Here is a 19,486-nt window from a genome sequence, read left to right on the forward strand (position 1 = left end):
CAATCTTTCCTGCCCGGCATGGGGGGCAGGGTGGGGGGGTGGTGTTGGGAGGGTGTAATGCCAATCAGATCTTGCTGGAGACTGTCAGAAATTCTACGAGTGACTTAAATAGACATGTTGAGTGAAATAAAGAGTCTAGGTAATATTAGAAGGCGTTTATACAATAATCAAAGTGAGGAGTTGGTCCTGGGAAACGGTTCATCAGAGTATTCTGGTAGAACTGCTCCGAGGTGTGTGGGTTTAAGTGCAGCTCACCTCTCTTTTACAAGCAGTGTGCATGCAAGAAAGAGGGAAAAAAACTTACAGTTAAATTCCATATATATCAAAAAAGGGATAGAGTACATCTGGTTTTTCTCTAGACTATACATTGAACGTGACATAAATAAGAATTCCTTGGTTATACATCAAACAAGTTCAGGGATGCTGAGGTTATCTATGTGTGGAGGGAGGCAAGGACCAGGGTGGTTAATTATTCCCTCAGCCTCCAAGAAATGCAGCTGGGGATGTAGGAGCTAGGGACCGTTTATCTTTTTCTGTAGCTGACTTCTCCTGCTGGTGTCTTCAGTCATGAGATGGGGGGGTTCCAAGGTCATTTTATCACAGGCTGAAGATGGCCCGCACGGCTGCTTCACAGGACGGCACAGATGTAACTATTGACTTAAAGCCTGTTCTGCAGTTTGCTTGCTAGATTCTCCTGTTAGACCAGGGAGAGTGGTACAAAAATCTGTCCACGGAGGTTCAAGACCATTCAGCAGACGTGCCTGGAAGGTGCTGCGTATTGGTTTGATGCGATTTCAGATCCACTTGTTTATGACAAAAATGAAGTTTGTAAGAGCAAAGGAGCTTTGATATAAGAATGAAGTAACTGGGTCATGACGTCATGGTCCGCATCTGTAGAGGATAAGCAACCAGTAACACAGCTGCTGACAGGCGGCGCTGGGGCTTATCAACAAAAACATAGGAAGAAGCAACGATGGCAAGGGGACATTTAGACTATAAACACTCGCAGTTGGTGAGAATTATTCGAGTGTTTCAGTCTGGGCTAGGCGGCTCTTTGATCTTCGGGCACTAGCTCCTGCCGTGTCCAGGCACTCCTGGCCCGTAGCCGTGGAAACCGGTCAGCTCCCCAGAAGATCAGCCTGCCAGTCAACACAAAGGCCTTTGTTCCCTAGCAACGGTTGCTCTAGCAACAAGGGACTTTTATTTTGCGCTGGCGGCTGGAGGTCAGCTCTCGTTTGCAAAGCCATCTCTCCTGAGAACCGACCTTGTAGAAAACGTGCATCTCAGTTACATTTAGACTTTACTTCTATCTCCACTTGCGTGGAATAATAGTGTGATTAATCTATCACTGGTTTGAAGTCTGTTATTTCTTTATTGGCTTATTAGACATTACCCTGTGTGCTATTGGCTTGTGAAATTATGATTCCCACCCTGAACCTGTGTTAAATAAATTGCTGGCAAAGACAAACTCAGTCTCTGAGCATATTTTGCCCCTCCCCCAAAACAGGACAGCAGGGCGCCTGAAGATCAGGTGACTGCGCTATTTAAACAGGTCTAGGTTTTTTTAGCGGGGTGGGAGGGAACTGGGTCCGTGTCCTGGAGGTTAGGGTTTAGGTAGGTGTTCTCTTTAAACTGCAACTTGCGGTTGAGGTCGTCGCTCCTCCTTGCTGGGGGGTCGCTGCTACAATCCCCATAACGGTCAGAACAGCCTTTTCTGAGAACTGTTTTTGCAAGCCTTGCAGTCTATCACCTTCTCAAAGCTCACGGGGTGGGGGAGGTGGGAGTGACAGAAAAGAGGAAGGGGGGCCCAAGAGGGACACTGAGGACCCTCCATCGTGTCCGTTTCGGCCCTTTTACAGCACAGAGAAACGCTTTCCTTTCCTTGGGAAGCGGCTGGGCTCCGGACACTGCACAAAGCCCGCAGGGAGGCGCGTTGGTTGCACAGCTTCCAAGCCCGGGAGCCTGGAATTGGGGCAGCGGGCGGAGGGGACGGTGAGGGCCGGAGGCTGGGGGGCCGGCAGACGCGGGAATATCCCGCTGCCTCCAAGCACCGGGAGTGCCTGCGGGGAAAGTTCTGCAGGAAATAAGAATCTGTGGGGGGTGGGGCCAGGCCCTGGGCTCTGGGAGGTTGGGTTCCGGGGGCGGGCCAGGGCGCACGCAGCTCTCGGATCCGCTTCCCGCTGGGCTCCTCCTCTTCCTCCTCCTCCTCCCCTTAACCCCCTAAACCGTCCGTTTTGAGGAGGGCGTTGGGCAGCAGGTACAAAATGCCTGGGCAGGAGGAATCTCTGTCGTCGGTCCGTCCTGGAGGGGCGTGGGGGGGCTTGTTTTTTTAATATATATATATATTTTTTAACAGTGCCATCCCTCTTGTCTGCAGCCCTGCAACCCTCTAGTACGTGGAATGAGCTCTCGGGCTGCGCCATCCGCAGACACGTCTAGAAGCCGGCGCTGGGGAAATGGTAAGTGTGCCGGGTTGTTGCACAAGTGCACACCGAGGGTGGGCGGGAGCGGGTCGGGTTCCAGGGACTTGGGAACAGCTGTCTGCAAAAGCTGGATTCTCTCCGTCCGGGAGGAAAGGGGAAGCCAAGGTTGGCGCACGTGTTAAGCCCTAAATGCGTCCTTCACCTTGCTCCAGGGAGAAGCCCCCTACCCCGCCTGCGGTGCAACCTTGCAAAACGCCCCTGTCCCTGGGTGTGGGCAAGATATCCGCAGGCTGCAGTTGCCGGCGTTGTGTTATTTGAATCCATAAAAGTGTTGGATTCCGGTGTGATTAGGGTGAGCTGAAAATTTCCGGGCACAGTCAGATTTAGAGGATGCCCATCGGGTTATCTTCTAGAGAGAGAGCTTCGGGGTTGGGGTTGGGGTTGGGCTTTGGCCCGATGGGCACATTCTTTATTTTTGTGAACTGAGATCTCTGTAGATGGAGGGCGTTTATGAAGGGACGAATTGGGGTGGCGTGGTGTTGTCAGGTTCAAACGCCGCGGTCCGAAAAATTGCGTTTGCCGTAATATACTCCAGTGAGTTCTCCTTCGCAGGAAGCTCAGAGCACAGGTGGGGGGATGTGTTTCATCTGCCAGATGTGTATGTTTTCCTTCTACCTGAGCTGACTCAGAATTATGCGTTCTTCTTCTTTTTTCCCTATTGCCCCAAGCCAATGTGCCTGAGATACCAGGAAGAATTCTGGGGCCCCAGTTGTGTTGGTTTGTTGTAAGGGGGGAGATTGCCCTCCAAAGGAACCTGACAAGTAAAGGGAATGATGGGGTCATTTTAGGATTGGGGAAAGGGTGGAGTTCAGGATAAATTTAAAGAAGCTTAGATAGGCTCAAGCTGAGATGTGTGCAAAGAAGTTATTGTCAGGTCGACGTGTTTCCTTGGGAACTACAAGGTCAAGATAGTTGTGGAATGTTGTATCCCACTCCTTATCACATTCCTTATCTGGAGTTCTGCCCCAGAGTTGCAGATAGAGACTGCTTCTCCGTCCAAGTGACTTACATCTTCCAGGAAGAGCAGAATGTTCTTTGCGGATGTGATGTCAAACAGCAGTGTTTTTTTGGTAGGCTATGTTTTTTTTTTTTTTTTTTTTGCTGAGGAAGATTTGCCCCGAGCTAACATCTGTTGCCAACCTTCCTCATTTTTTGCTTGAGGAAGATTAGGTCTGAGCCAACATCTGTGACAATCTTCCTCTATTTTGTACATGGGGCTATGATTTTTAGAGAACAAAGTTTCTCAGTGAGTACGAAAACAGCAAGCAAGACAAAACAATTTTCCTTTCGACTTTGCAGCTGGCTCCATCTGAGTCTGATGAATGGCAGAGTGTAATACCAAGCACTGCTCTGCTCGAAGTGATCTGAGCCAATCAATCACAACGAGTTAGGGATCAAGAAAGGAAGCTTTAATTCAATTAGCCAGCATAATCGGGAAGATGGCAGACTAATATCTCAAAAAAACATCTTCAAAAATTACAGAATCTTCAGGCAGTTATATAGGGAAAATGGGCAGTGAGGAGGGGTCCAGTGATGTTGGTCTCCAGGCATCACATTGTTCCATTCTTCTGTCAGCTGTGATGGATACCTTGTAGGTGTGTTCCCTGCCTGTGGTCAGCCTGTTCGTGGAGACAAACTCATAGAACACAGTTTTAATTTATCAAGCTATAGGAGAGTACATGCATAAGTGGAGGCCATAAATCAGGAGAGCTGTGAATTATTTTAGAGTACATGCAGAGCAGTGAGTAGTCACATAGAGGAGAGGCTGGGGCCATTTAGCTGACAATATGGCCTCACTTGTGTTCACTTACAGGTGGACTTCACATCATTTCACAATGAGAGGGTTACCTATCATCTCTACTTTGCCCAAATATTTAATAACTTTATAGTATTATTTGATTGTCGCATTTCTTTTTGTTTTGTGAAAACCTGAGTTAATGTGAACTCCAGAGTAATGAATACGAGGGGATCTTGGGAACCAACATAAATATTTGAATTTTTTGCTACCAAAGTAGCATATTTCTTAAGAAATGGAATGGGTATATTTAAGAAGATGTGGGAATGCAGTTCCAACCACAAGAACATTTTGAGTTATAGCAGGTTGTTTGTGCCCCTAGAGAATTTGGAATGTAAGGGCCATGAAATCTTTCAAATAGAAGGAATTCCTATTTTAGGTGGAAAATGTGACTTCAAAGTAAAAAGTCAAATTCATCAATTGAGTTGTAAATTCTCATTTTTTTCTTTTTTTTTTTTAATTTTTTATTGCAGTAACATTGGTTTATAACATTGTATAAATTTCAGGTGTACATCCTTATACTTCTATTTCTGCATAGATTACATCATGTTCACCACCCAAATACTAATTACAACCCATCACCACACACATGTACCGAATTATCCCTTTCACCCTCCTCCCTCCCCCCTCCCCCTCTGGTAACCACCAATCCAATCTCTGTCTCTATGTGTTTGTTTATTGTTGTTATTATCTACTACTTAATGAAGGAAATCATACGGTATTTGACCTTCTCCCTCTGACTTATTTCACTTTGCATTATACCCTCAATGTCCATCCATGTTGTCACAAATGGCTGGATTTCATCGTTTCTTATGGCTGAGTAGTATTCCATTGTGTATATATACCACATCTTCTTTATCCATTCGTCCCTTGATGGGCACTTAGGTTGTTTCCAAGTCTTGGCTATTGTGAATAACGCTGCAATGAACACAGGGGTGCAGGTACCTTTACAAAGTGGTGTTTTCAAGTTCTTTGAATAAATACCCAGCAGTGGAATAGCTGGATCATATGGTAGTTCTATCCTTGATTTTTTGAGGAATCTCCATACTGTTTTCCATAGTGGCTGCACCAGTTTGCACTCCCACCAGCAGTGTATGAGAGTTCCCTTCTCTCCACATCCTCTCCAACACATGTTGTTTCCTGTCTTGTTAATTATAGCCATTCTGACGGGCGTGAGGTGATATCTCATTGTAGTTTTGATTTGCATTTCCCTGATAGTTAGTGATTTTGAACATCTTTTCATGTGTCTGTTGGCCATCTGTATATCTTCTTTGGAGAAATGTCTGTTCTTTAATTCTAAACTGTATTTCATTTAATAATTTAGTATTTGAATGTGTATGCAATAAATCGATGTGTTTAAAAGTTGAAATGATCAGGGCAAACCTCGAAGTCCTTCTTCTATCTTGCCTTAGTTCACTCAGTTCACAACTCCTGGCCACCCAGAAGTAACCACTTTTATAGGTCTTGCATATCCTTTCAGGGTTCCTTATGTCAACTTAAGAGCAAATTCGCCTGTTATTTTGCCCTCAAAATGAGTTTATTTGGGAATAGCCAAAAGAATTGCAACTCGGGATGTCCAAGCTATGGCAAACCATAGGCAAATCCAGAAAACAAAGGAGGGGAGCTGCTTTTATAGAGAAAAAGGGGGAGTAGGGAGGGGCTGTTCTAAACCAAAGTCCATTGGAGGAAAGTAACAGTTCAGGGCGGCAACGGCTTCTCATTGGCTGAGCTGCAGTACTTCTCATTGGCTGAGCTGCAGCGTTTCTCATTGGCTGAGCTGTGGCATTTCTCATTGGCTGAGCTGTGGCATTTCTCATTGGCTGAGCTGTGGCATTTCTCATTGGCTGAGCTGCAGCATTTCTTATTGGCTGGGCTGTTGCTGGGTAGGGATGTTACCCTACCCACTTCCTTTTTGCCCCTTGCCCAGAAAGCCAATCATCAAGAGGATGAGATAGCAGCAGAGAGAGGGTTTTAATTACAAGGCAGCCAAGTGAGGAGGCGGAAGAACAAGTCTCAAATCTATCTCCCCGAAAATGGGGACTCAGGAATATTTATGGGGTAGGAGCCAATGTGGTCTGAATTGTAGAGACAGATGATTGGAGGTGAGGAGAGGTGAGGTAATTCACCATCGGCGTAAGCGTAGTCAAGCTTCATGCCTCTTCATAGGATGCATGTTCACAAAATGGTGGGGACCTCATGGTCTGAGGGTGAAGTTTTAGCTCCTTGACATCAAAAAGGTCACTTGTCGAGCATTTGTGCAGGCCCAGTTGATGGGTTGGTGATCTCAACTGGCCTGAACTGGACAAGGGCTCCTAATTCTTGATAAACTGCTCAAACATCTGTTACTGTGGTGACCCAGGCGCCAGGGAGATGTTATCTATAGGAACTTAGTGGAGTCAGATAGTACATTGCCTAAGCGCCCACTTAAAAACTGGTGGGTGAACAACGGAAAACCTATAATTAGTAATTGCAAAAAACCTTTAGTTACTAGCTACCTAATCATCAATGGCTAACTGTTTACCGGTTTCAGGGAGAGAAGTCTTCCTTCAGTAGTAAAGATGTTTTACTTCCTCTGGAAGATGCATCTGTTTCCTCCTATTTGGAATAATTGATGACTTTGATAGGACGTGAGAGCTCCCACGCCCGCACACAGAGGTCTTTCTGACTCCAATTTCGTTAAGGTTTCTTTTATTATTTTCCACACTTATTTTCCCTTTATTTCATGAAAATGAGCTCGTTATACACTCTTCTGCTGCTATTATAAGAGGTCTTTGTTGCAGATTTAAAAAGACTTAAGTGACCGAATGCAACATGTGGGTCTTGTTTTGGAGACTGATTAGATTCTTGATTCTGTAAAGGCGATGCTGCTAGTATTTCTCGGTGTGGTAATGTGATCACATTTTAAAAGATTCCTCATGCTTTAGAGATATACAGTGACAGTATTTAAGAATGAAATGCTATGATAGCTGGAGTTTTATTTACAATAATGCAATAGGAGAAGGGAAATGGAGGGAGATGGGAAGATGATACAAGATTGACTGTGTGGAGAAGCTGGGTGAGTGGTGGATGAGGGTTTCCTTTTCTTTCATTCCGACTATATTGTGTATGTTTGACACTTTCCGTACTTAACACAGGTGTTTAGAAAGCTCTTTTGTACTACTCAGCTTTTTAAAACTAAGAATGGATTGGCTGTAAGATTACATGGTAGAATAAATATAATAACTTTAAGCTTTAATCCAAGTTTGCCTTAATATATGAACTTTATGAAAAATTTCATAAAGACAAGAGCACATACAAGTTATAAGTAGAATTTTTTAAATAACATAATAAATATGTAGGTCCTCAGATTGAGAATCGGCCACTTGTGTTGGTTAGAGGCAGTGTGCTCCTCCCTGACCCCATTGCCTTCCTGTCAGGGTTGATCACTGTCTTGAATTGCCAAAATTGACTAATAATAATGAGCCATTTTAAATGGAGTCAGAGCTGCCTTTCCAGAGAAACTGCCTTGCTGTCTTGAACCTTGGACTGGGCCAAACCTTTGGACTGGGCCAAAATAACAAGTGTTTTACAAGCAATTGTCTGAGAAGTCAGCGGGAGACTAGGACATCCTGATCACAAACACTGAGGATTGTGGACTTGCTGAAGATGGAATCAATAGTCAATCAGGTGTTCAGCCAAGACTAGCTCTCTGCCTCCAACTCCAACTAAAATTCTTTGTAATACAACCTCCCTTCTTTGTCTTTGAAAGACCGTGACTTTTATTCCCTAGCCAGACACTATTTGGGTTTCCCACCTGAATCTGTGCTCCCCAAATTGCGATTCTTGAGACCCCAAATAAACTTTGAGCTTCTCTTGCAATTTATGCCTCTTATGTGGTGACACTATTAACCATTCTCTTGATTTCTTCCCTTTTTTCTCTCCCTTAAAATTTTATTAATTTCTCTCTTAAAATTTATATTTTAGGCACTTTCAGACCTGAAATGAAAATAAACAGTAATAATAATCAATACCCATGTAACTACAATGATTCACCAAATTTTTTTATAATTTGCTTTGTTTGCTGTATGTATATGAACGTTTTTGCCTTGTATTGCTCTGTATGTGTGAATGTGGGTTCAACTATGTTCCTGTAGCTCCTTGCCTTCTTTGCCTGCGTGCAAACATGTGTTCACGTGGGGCGCATTCATACACACGTTTTCATGATGCACCACTGGAACACATCACCACCCCCTTCTACCTCAGCACATCTCCCCTAAAACAGTACACTTGCCACCCCTGCAGTTCTCACCTCGGGATCCATGCGGCTCCGCAGGATGCGTCATTCAATCTCTCCCTCTGATGTCTGGGATGTTCCCCCGCGTTTGTCGCTAGTTAGACTGAACCTGCCCATCCAGCAAAATGGGCATCCACTGGGAACCTATTAGAAATTTCTGCTCTCAGGCTCCAGCTCCCCCCAGAACTAGCAAACGGTTATTCTGCATTTGACAGGATCCCAGGTGATTCCTATGTTTGCTAAGTTTTGGAAAGACAATTCTACAGTATATATCTTGGAGTAGAATTATTGGGTATAGTAGATTGGGGATACTCATTTTCTGTATAAAATAATTTTTTTTCACAAAGTGTACCAATTTACATCCAAACAACAGTTTTATACATAAAATTTTATATATATAAAAATATTATAAAATTTTATACATAAATAATATTATATGATATATTATTTAATATATTTTATCATAAAATTTTATCTATAATATTAATAATTATATAGTTAAATATATTGATATATAATATAATATGGCTATATATATTATATATAATTTATATGTAAATTTTATATATATAAAATACATTATTTAGCTAATGTTAATGAAGATGTATTTAATATATAAATATATATACCAATCTTTGATAGCATCTGATTTTGTATATAGACATTATATGTTTACATGTATATTTAATGTACGTGTATTTTAGTTTTCTACTCTGAAATGTTTCCAATTTTGAAATCTTTTTTCAAAATACAAAATGCAGTACAGTACAAATGCAAAATGTAAAAAACATAATACAAAATTGTCTAAATACCAAAAATAATGCATCCCTAGAAATCAGGGCATCCAGCATACCAAATACCGTGCCTAAAAAAGAAAAATAACTCATAACGCCTGCTCAGGGTTCGAATTTCACCAGTTTCCACCAAAATATCTTTTCAAGTTAGATTACTTGTAAGCAGGGTGCAAACACGAGGCACAGATGATGTTTCTCTCTCAGGTCTCAGAGTGGACCTTGAACTCGCCCTCCTCTGGTCCCTGACGTTGACCCGGTGACATCACTGGGTTAGTGCAGTAGAAGGTCCCAACGGGGGTCTTGTGACTGCTGTCTGGTGTGGTTGTAAATCAGACCTAAGTGCATGATTAGAACAGGGGGGGGCATTTTTGCAGTGGTGCCTCTCAGGTTGTGTGTCCTTCCTAATACATCACGTTGGCAAAAATATAATGGCTTTTGCCCCAATGGGGGCGAAGCCAAAATCCATCTGTGGTTTCAGATGGGGAGACAGCTTCGTTCTCACTTCTCCAAGTCGTGGTCATCCAGCAAGTAAGGAGCAAAGTGATGTTTTTCTACTCTGCAAATAACCACGTCCCCTTCACATTTTCACCCTCCGTTGTCTTGGCATCCGTTACTGTTTGGGTTTTGAATCAGTTATTTCGTTTGGGTTGCAAAGTGGTGGTTTTTAAATGCAATCGTCTCTTCTGAATTTTTAGCTGGAATTCTATAGTTTTCTGTCGTCAGCAAGGGCTATTTCAGTTTCTCTCAAATAACCTTCTTGCTAGAAAGGCAGAGGAGATTCAGAATAAGGACGCAGGCTCCCTCCAATGGGGAGAAATGCTCTCCCCTCCGTTTGGTTTTCCCTTTGTGGGTATCACTCTGAGTTCATGTATTTTTAGTATTCAGTGTGTTTCAAACCATTGCAGTTTTGTGGTTCAGAATATCCTAAATTGGGCCACTGGAAGACTTTTGCAGCTAACCCCTACATCCTCTGAACACAATCCAGGACGGGTTGCTCTGCCTTCTGGCACTCCAGATATCTCAGACTCCTTTTATATTTCCTGTTCCTAGATCAGCCATTTCTCTTCAATTCCTGCTTATTAATTCTTGCAACCATTTTCTCTGCATAGATTGGCCAGGTCTGTGTGTGTGTGTGTGTTGTGTGTGCACGCACGCGCAAGTTCAGGCTGATATTTTATTATAAACCAAACTTTTTTTTTTACTTGTTTCATTTTATATTTAAATCTTTCTTCTCAGACTAAAAATCTTGCTTCCTAACCACATTAACATAATCCCTTTGCCTGATGCTGCAATGCACATAAAATATTTGTAAGAGGCAGTGCCAGTATTACTTTTAGCGGTCAAGCCGCCTGGTGAGAGGTATGATTTTCTTTCTTTCTGTACAATAGAATATTACACGCCAAGGTCTTAGCTTCCCTTGAATTAACTTTTTGCTCCAAGTCGTTAACCTGCCAGCTTAATGTACATTTAGCTTCGTTTATTGCAGTATTTCCATTTTCGGATTGCTTTCTTATTTTTGAATATGTAAACATTACATGGTTCTCAATTAAAATTTGTACGACAAGGATATATATATATATATAAGCCATGGGGCCGGCCCAGGTAAAAGGTCTTGATTGCCTTTTAGCTCAAAATATTTCACACGTCTAAGTGGCACATCTTGGGAAGGCCTGTTCTGATCTCCTTCAAAGGAACAGGGTGGAGGAGAAGGGATACAAGTAAGACTTATCTAAATATAACCTTGTCGGGGCCGGCCCTGTGGTTTAGCCATTAAGTACGAGCGCTCCGCTGTTGGCGGCCCGGGTTCGGATCCCGGGCGCGCGCCGACGCACCGCTTCTCCGGCCTTGCTGAGGCCACGTCCCACATACAGCAACTAGAAGGATGTGCAGCTATGACATACAACTATCTACTGGGGCTTTGGGGAGAAAAAGGGGAAAAAAAAAGGAGGAAGATTGGCAATAGATGTTAGCTCAGAGCCGGTCTTCCTCAGCAAAAAGAGGAGGATTAGTATGGATGTTAGCTCAGGGCTGATCTTCCTCACAAAAAATAAATAAAAAGACCTTTTACCTGCAGAAACTTTTACCTCTCCCTTAAAGAATTTAAATTGGGAGCCTTGCCCATAATAAGAGTTATTACCAGAAATAACGTAATACCAGAATGACCCATCTGTATGGCAGGACAAACCTCTAATTACTAAACATCTGCTCATCTTATCGTCCTGTGAATTACCCTCCTCCCCTCTGAAGCCCCAGGCTCTTATCCCATTCCTTAGCTCAAAATGCCATATATACCCCACTTTACCTTTCTGTCTCTGAGCCTTTCATGTATGTGGCTTTCCTGTATGTACGAAATGAAATTTTATATTCTCCTATTAATCTCTCTTATGTCAATTTAATTCTTAGACCAGCCAGAAGAACCTAAAGGGTAGAGGAAAATTTCTTCCTCACCTACGTCTTACTGATTAAAAAAAAGTCTGTCGTTTGCAATATGTGCTCTGTGACTTTTTTTTTTTCATTTCACTTAAAATATAAAATATAACCTAGGGACCACATGATTGATACCACTTTATATTCACATATAAGAGATCTTACTCATTCTTTTTTTTTTTTTTTTTTTGTGAGGAAGATCAGCCCTGAGCTAACATCCGTGCTAATCCTCCTCTTTTTGATGAGGGAGACCGGCTCTGAGCTAACATCTATTGCCAATCCTCCTCCTTTTTTTCCCCAAAGCCCCAGTAGATAGTTGTATGTCATAGCTGCACATCCTTCTAGTTGCTGTACGTGGGACGCGGCCTCAGCATGGCCGGAGAAGCGGTGCATCGGTGCACACCCGGGATCCGAACCCAGACCACCAGTAGCTGAGCATGCGCACTTAACCGCTAAGCCACGGGGCCTGCCCTGATCTTACTCATTCTTATCTATGGCTGTATAGTTCTTCATTATATGGATGCATCATAGTTTTTTAAGCAGTCCCTATTATTGAACATTTGGGGTGAGTTCCAATCTTTTGCTGTTATAAATAATCTTCAATAAATAATTATGTGCATATATCATTTGACTTTTTGGCCAGGATATGTGATATTGTGATTTATAATAAGCGTATACTTATTGGTTGGTCTTTGTCCCTGTTTCCGGCTCCCAGCTCCCAAAACCCTTGGAATTTCCTAAGTGTTGAGAGTGATAAAGGTGTTTCTTCTTATGTTAATGAGGTGGGAGGGCTGGTTTCCAGGACAACCAGCCATGTGATCAGAGGACTAGAACTTTCCCCTGATTTCAGGGAGGGAAGGGGGACTTGAGGTTGAATCAATCACCAGTGGCCAATGACTTGGTCAATCATGACTACATAATGAAACCTGCGTAAAAACACAAAAGGAGAGCTCATCACCCCGTTTTCATAGAGCTTCCACGTAGAGGAAGCAGAACACTTCCACATGCCACCATGCTGGGCACCAAGCTCCACGAGAAGGGATGCTCCTTTGTCGGGACCTCACCTTTTGTATCCCTTCATCTGGCTGTTGATACTTATCCTTTAATATCCTTTGTAATAAATCAGTTATCAAGTGAGTAAGCAGGTTTCCTTGACCTCTGTGAGCTGTTCTAGCAAATTAATCAAACCCAAGGAGGGGTCATGGGAACCTCTGATTTATAGCCAGAAGGACAGAAGTGCAGGTGACAACCTGGGACTTGTGACTGGCGTCTGAAGTAGAGAGTGGTCTTGTGGGACTGAACCCTTTACCTGTGGAATCTGATTCTATCTCTGGGTAGATAGTGTCAGAATCGAGTTGAATTCTCAGTCACCCTGCTGGCGTCTGAGAATGGCTTGTTGGTGTGAGGAAGCCTCCACATGCACATACACAATGGAATTGGGTCCAGGAGCCTACGCAGGGTATTTTTTGGAGTATAATCCCATGAGTGCAAGTGCTGGATCAGGGATAAATGCATATAAAATTTTGGTAAATTGTGCCTAATTTGCCGTTTTTTTTTTTTGCTGAGCAAGAGTCGCCCTGAGCTAACACCTGTTGCCAATCTTCCTCCACTTTGTATGTGGCCGCCACAGCATGGCTGACAAGTGGTGTAGGTCCACGCCCAGGATCCAAACCCTTGAACCCCGGGCCACCAAAGTGGAGTGTGCCAAACTTAACCACCATGCCATGAGGCCAGCCCCTGTCTTCAATTTAGAGGTGGGACAATTTTATAGACACCTTTCAATGGCCTCTCCTTGGTGTTCCTTGGCTTCTAGACACACCCCTCCAGTCTCCACTTTCGTCCAGTGATGTTCTTCCCTCTATGTGTCTGTGTCCAGATTTCCTCCTCTTATGAGGACACCAGTCATTGGGTTAGGGCCTACCCTACTCCCGTCTGACATCCTCTTAACTCGTTCACATCTGCAAAGACCCCATTTCCAAATCAGGTGACATTTACAGGTACTGGGGATTAGGACTTCAACATAGCTTTGGGAGGGGATACAACTCGACTCCTAACAGTACGCCACTGAACCAAAATGGTGTCTTGTCGTAGGACCCGGTGACCTTCTTGGACGTGGCCGTGAACTTCACCAAGGAGGAGTGGGCCCTGCTGGACCCTGCACAGAGGAATCTCTACAGAGATGTGATGCTGGAGAACTGCAGGAACCTGGCCTCCATAGGTAAGGAGGACAAGGCGACCCCTTCCTGCTCTTAGTCATGGATGCAAGGAATGCGAGTCAACCACGTCCTGCGTTGCAGGAGGGGTTCTGAGAAATAGGAACGGGATTGTTATTCCAGAGAAACGTCTGCTGCCCCCTAGTGGTGGACATAGTGTTTCCCCCGTGAAACTGGAAACTGTCCATTGCACTTTTATTCTCTTCATGATTTGGGGGGTTCCTTAAGTGGGTGAACATGGAGCACAGAGAGTTTTAGTGCATTTATGAGGAAAGTGGAGGGATCATTTTGTTGCTCTATACTCATACTCGCTTTACTTCAGAACCTCTACGTGCACCCATTTCATGGAAACTCCTGGCCCCATTCCCTTACATCAGGCGCTCCCCCATTTCCCAGTGACTGGGATCTCAACTAGGCACGCCCCATGTGATCTCCCATTTGGAGCAAGAAGTGGGTCTGGGGATAGTGCAGGTGAATTTTACCTGGGCACTTGTACACCTGAGTGCCAGGCAGATAGGAATCCTTATGAGAAAGGATTTTACAAACAACGTGGAAATGTTGATTGAGAATTCATGTCATCCACTGTGGGAAGCAGGCTGGTGGTTCCTCAAAAAGTTAAACATAGATTTACTATATGATCTAGCAATTCCACCCCTAGGTATATACCCAAGGAATTGAAAACAGGTGTTCAAAGAGTTACGTGTACACATGTGTTCATAGCAGCACTATTCACAGTAGCCAGAAGGTGGAAACAAACCAAGTGTCCATCAACAAATGAATGGAGAACCAAAATGTGGTATATCCAGACAATGGAATATTATTCATCCATGAAAAGGAATGAAGTTCTGATACATGTTACAACGTGGATGAACCTCGAAAGCATTATGTTAAGTGAAAGAAGCCAGACACAAAAGGCCACATACTATATGATTCCATTTATATGAAATATCCAGAATAGGTAAATCCGTAGAGACAGAAAGCAGGTTAGTGGTTGCCAAGGGATGGAGGGAAGTGAGAATGGGGAGTGACTGCTTAATGTATACAAGGTTTCCCTTTGGGGTGATAAAATGTCCAGGAACTAGGTGGAGCTGATGGTTGTACAACATGGTGAATGTACTGAATGCCACTGAATTATACACTGTAAAATGGTTAATTTTATGTTCTGTGAATTTCACCTCAATTTTTTAAAAAAGAATCCATTTCATCTGAGGAAAGCCAAGGGTCATCTATGTGGGAGCTTCTTCAGGTACACAGAGTTTTTTGACTTTCATCCATCTTCTTTTTTTTTTTTTTATAATTTTATTTATTTATTTTTTCCCCCAAAGCCCCAGTAGATAGTTGTATGTCATAGTTGCACATCCTTCCAGTTGCTGTATGTGGGATGCGGCCCCAGCATGGCGGGAGAAGCGGTGCGTCGGCGCGCGCCCAGGATCCCAACCCGGGCCGCCAGCAGCGGAGCGCGTGCGCTCAACCACTAAGCCACGGGGCCAGCCCTCATCCGTCTTCTCATGTCTTCCTTTCTTTCCCAGAGAAGGACCTGTCCCCCTTCATCTTTAAAATTGCACATCGACTCTTAGTCTGTTTGGGCTGCTATGACAGAATACAATAGCCTGGGGGGCTTAGGCAACAGACACTTACATCTCCCATTCTCAAGGCTGGAAAGTCCAAGATGGAGGTGCCAGCAGATTTGGTTCCTAATGAGAGCTGTCTTCCCGATTTGCAGGTGGCTGCCTTCTTGCTGTGTCCTCACATGGTAGAGAGAGAGAGAAAGCCCTGGTGTCTCCTCCTCTTCTTATAAGGACATTCATCCCATCATGGGGTCTCTACCCTCATGACATCATCTGAACCTAATTACCTCCTGAAGGCCCCACTTGCAAAGGCCATCATCACATTGGGGGTTAGGGCTTCAACATATGAATTTGGGGGGGGACACAGATTCAGTCCATAACAGATGCTTTGTCCAGTTCTCCTCCACTTGGCATTCCTGATCATACCCTCCATGTCTGCAGAAGTCTTTCTTAGCAACTCGTGTCCATACTGAACCCCTGTCAACCACCTGACAGCCCAAATCCCTCATGTCTTTCTCTGCTTGCTCACTCTTGCTTCCTTCTTTTCACATTTGCCTCCCATATGTTGAGTGAACATTTGAAAAGAAATCCACATGGGCATTTGCACAATGGGCAATCCACATGGAAATCTACATAGGCAATCCCACACAGGGATTTTTATCATCTCTAACCCACCTTTACTTTCAACAAAGAACTTAACTTTTGTGCCACTTTATTTCAGATAAAACCAAAGACTCATTCCGTCAGCAGGACGTTATTACAAAAAAGACATTTCATGGAGTGAACAGAGTGTCTCTCACAAGCAACAATTCCCGGCCCCCCACGTTAGGAGAAGACTGGAAATGCCACAAAACAGAGGAGCCGCACCTGCAGAGGGGGCAAAAATCGAAGCAAGTTGCAGTTGCCCGAGAGAAAGATGAGTCTCCAGTTGGAGTCTGTGAATATCGTGAAATGAGGGACAATTCTAAACCTAGCCCAAAGCTTCTGCCTTCACAGGGAGATGCCACAAGAAAATATATCCCAAAATGTGGTTCAAATATTTTGCAACAAAGTTCTGTTTTAACCAGTAATCAAAAAATCTATAAAAACAATGAATGTGATAGAGTCTTGAGGCAGAGCATTCAGTTGATTCCACATGTGAGAATGCACACAGAGACGAAATCAAACACATGGATTGACAACCAAAACAGTGTGCTTCATATGCATAATAAAACTTATATGGGGGTGAACGTTCACGAATGGGATGCATTTGGAAGAGTCTTCATTGCAGACTCTTCCCTTAAGGCACACAGAACTCATGTTAAAGAGAAAACTTACGTGTCTAATCAGTGTGAAAACATCTTCCAAAATAACTCGATCGATGCTGTGCAGAGGCAGCCTTATATGGCAGAGGCAAATAATGAGAATAGTCAAAGTGGAAAAACCTTTGCCCGCATTCCATATTCTGATCAGCATAGGAGAACAAAGACTGGAGAGAAAAGGTATAGATGTCATGACTGTAGGAAATCCTTCGTTTATCAGTCATTCCTTAGGAAACACATGAAAATTCACACGGGAGAGAAACCGTATGAATGTAATAAATGTGGGAAAGCCTTTAGATATTCCTTACACCTTAATAAACATGTAAGAAAGCACATTATGAAGCCATCCTATGAATGTAAGGAATGTGGGAAAGCCTTCAGTAAGTCTTCATATCTTACTGAACATATAAGGATTCACACTGGAGAGAAACCCTATAAATGTGAGGAATGTGGAAAAGCCTTCCTGAATTCTTCGAGATTTAAAATCCATCTGAAGACTCACAGTTGAGAGAAGTCCAGGGAATGAAAGGAATGTGGGAGAAGCTTCACTGATTTTCTCAAAATACTGAACATAAAGGAGGATATGTCGGGAGCTCAATGAGTTAAGGTACATGGGAAACTCTTCTGCAAGCTCCCATATCTTACATAAATGGGAGAGTTCACACATTTCAAATTCAAAGGAACCCTGTGAAGATAAAGACTGTGAAAAGCTTTCGATCTTCATTAATCTTTAGTAGACATCTGTCCCCACACTGGAGAGAAACCCTATGAATCTAAGGAATATGGAAAAGCTTTTGAATGTTGCCTCAAACTCAGTCCCTATAAGAACTCACACTGCAGAGACACCTTATGGGAGTAAGGAATGTGGGAAAGGCCTCTTTAAACACTCATCCCTAAGTTAATATAAGACCACACCCTGGAGAGAGACTCTATGATGATAATAGATATGAGAAAGCCTTTAGTTCCATCTCTTCACTTATGGGGCACAAATGAGTCCGTGGTAGAAGATAAGCACAGTAAATGTTATAATTGTTGCCATCATCATCATCATCATCTCATCCTTTGATTGGAACCGAAATTCATTATTTCTCGGTTTTTCTTTTCTCACAAAATCCTATAAGATGAATATCCCTCTGTGGACCCTTTCAGCTCTGCCACATGAATTTTGATATGTAGTAGCTTCATTACAAATCACTTACGTACATACAGCTTCACCAACAGGAAACCTTGTTTGAGCCACATTTAATTTAGATTTGGGTTTAGTATGGCTCCCTGATACCATTTTTGTCAGTTTGTTGTTACTGCTCATGATTTGCCTGCATTGTGATCAGAGTATATTGTCTTTATGATGCTGATATGGGCTAGTTACTCTGACTTTCATTTCGGGCTCATGGCTGATTCTGTCAATTGGCTGGCCATATCCATTCTTCCCATCTTCTTTACTAAAGGTATGTAGGTTTGTTTTTCCAGAGTTAGCAATGTTTAATGTTTTTAAATGCATTTCTCAGTTTTTCTCATAACTGGTGGTGAGCAGAGCTTATAGCCCTGGCCAGTAAGGAGGGTAGAATTCAGTGGTTTGAATTCCTAGTGAGCTGTTGGAAAGAGGAGAGTGTTCGTCACTCTTTTTCTCTTAACCAAGTTCCCTTTGCTCTCTTTCCTTGTTGCTCTCTGGAAATTGGATGAAATTCCCTGAGTTAACACAAGCAACTTTAGGATCATTGGAATGAAAGTCATAGTCCCAATAATACAACCCTGAAAATACAAGATTTCTTACTCCCCAATGGCATGATTTTGGGTGTTCGTGGCTGCAGCAGACTGTATTTCTAGACTTATTACATGAAGCAAACCCCTAGTTTGATTAAAAAGCATTTTCAGGGAGATTTTTATAACTCAGAGTTAAATGCTAAGTGATAAACCTAGTGTGTGGCCAGTTTTTTATAATTGCCTCTTGTGTGTTTCAAAGTAGTGTGTATTTCTTTGGTTTGGGTGGGCTCACGGTTCAGTACATGTCTGAACGGTCAAGCTTCCAGAGTGTTTTATAATCTCTTGAATGTAAAAATTTTGACTCATTCGATCTTTTACTGAGCAAGTTTATAATAAAACATCCCACTCTAGAAGTGGATTATCAAAGTCTTCTAGTTTTGTCAATTCTGGCTTAATGTATTTGGAGCCAATGTTATTAGATGCATAGGAGTTTGGGCATTTTCCTGATTACAGGTAAGTTTTTTTTCTAGTCTATGTTTTAACCATCTTTTCTACCCACAGTGGTTTTTTTGGCTCATTCCTATAATAAGGGTGAAAATTTATGTACCCCTCACCATGAGCAAGTAAACAGCTATCATCTCCTTTATGACCACCACTCCATGGATAAATACTTTGAACATCTTTTTATAAATGAGGAAACTCAACATGGCATGTAAGGAAACTCGCCAACATTAAATGGCTTCTTTTGAGTTTCAAAGCAGTGGGTGTTTTCATTGTCAAGTTCAGGGTTCAGTACATGTGTTAGTTTCCTGTTGCTGCTGTAACAAATTACAGCATATGTAGGGGCTTGAAACAACACCAGTTTATCTTACATTTCTGGTGGTCAGAAGTCCAAAATGGGTCTCCTGGACTAGAATCAATGTGTCCA

General features: G+C 43.0%; 1 protein-coding gene across 2 annotated transcripts; it reads left to right on the forward strand.

The window, feature by feature from the left end:
• Positions 1–2,209: 2,209 nt before the first annotated feature.
• On the forward strand, positions 2,210–18,984 carry ZNF114 (zinc finger protein 114). Of its 2 annotated transcripts, none has more exons than XM_058529737.1 (4): positions 2,210–2,257; positions 2,378–2,459; positions 13,864–13,990; positions 16,275–18,984. In XM_058529737.1, the coding sequence occupies exons 2-4, from the start codon at positions 2,457–2,459 to the stop codon at positions 17,360–17,362; spliced, it is 1,218 nt and encodes a 405-aa protein (XP_058385720.1). In that variant the 5' UTR covers positions 2,210–2,257; positions 2,378–2,456; the 3' UTR covers positions 17,363–18,984. The 2 variants fall into 2 exon arrangements, with proteins under 2 accessions (XP_058385720.1, XP_058385719.1); XM_058529736.1 differs by having other exon boundaries at positions 2,242–2,294.
• Positions 18,985–19,486: the final 502 nt, after the last annotated feature.

This window comes from Diceros bicornis, chromosome 34 (assembly GCF_020826845.1).
Source record: "Diceros bicornis minor isolate mBicDic1 chromosome 34, mDicBic1.mat.cur, whole genome shotgun sequence".
NCBI lineage: Eukaryota > Metazoa > Chordata > Mammalia > Perissodactyla > Rhinocerotidae > Diceros > Diceros bicornis.

What these genes read in the sequence shown, in the direction of transcription:
- ZNF114 (XM_058529737.1), top strand. An exon ending in CAGGAACCTGGCCTCCATAG is followed by an intron (nt 13,991 to 16,274) that starts GTAAGGAGGACA and finishes ACTTTATTTCAG; the next exon opens with ATAAAACCAAAGACTCATTC.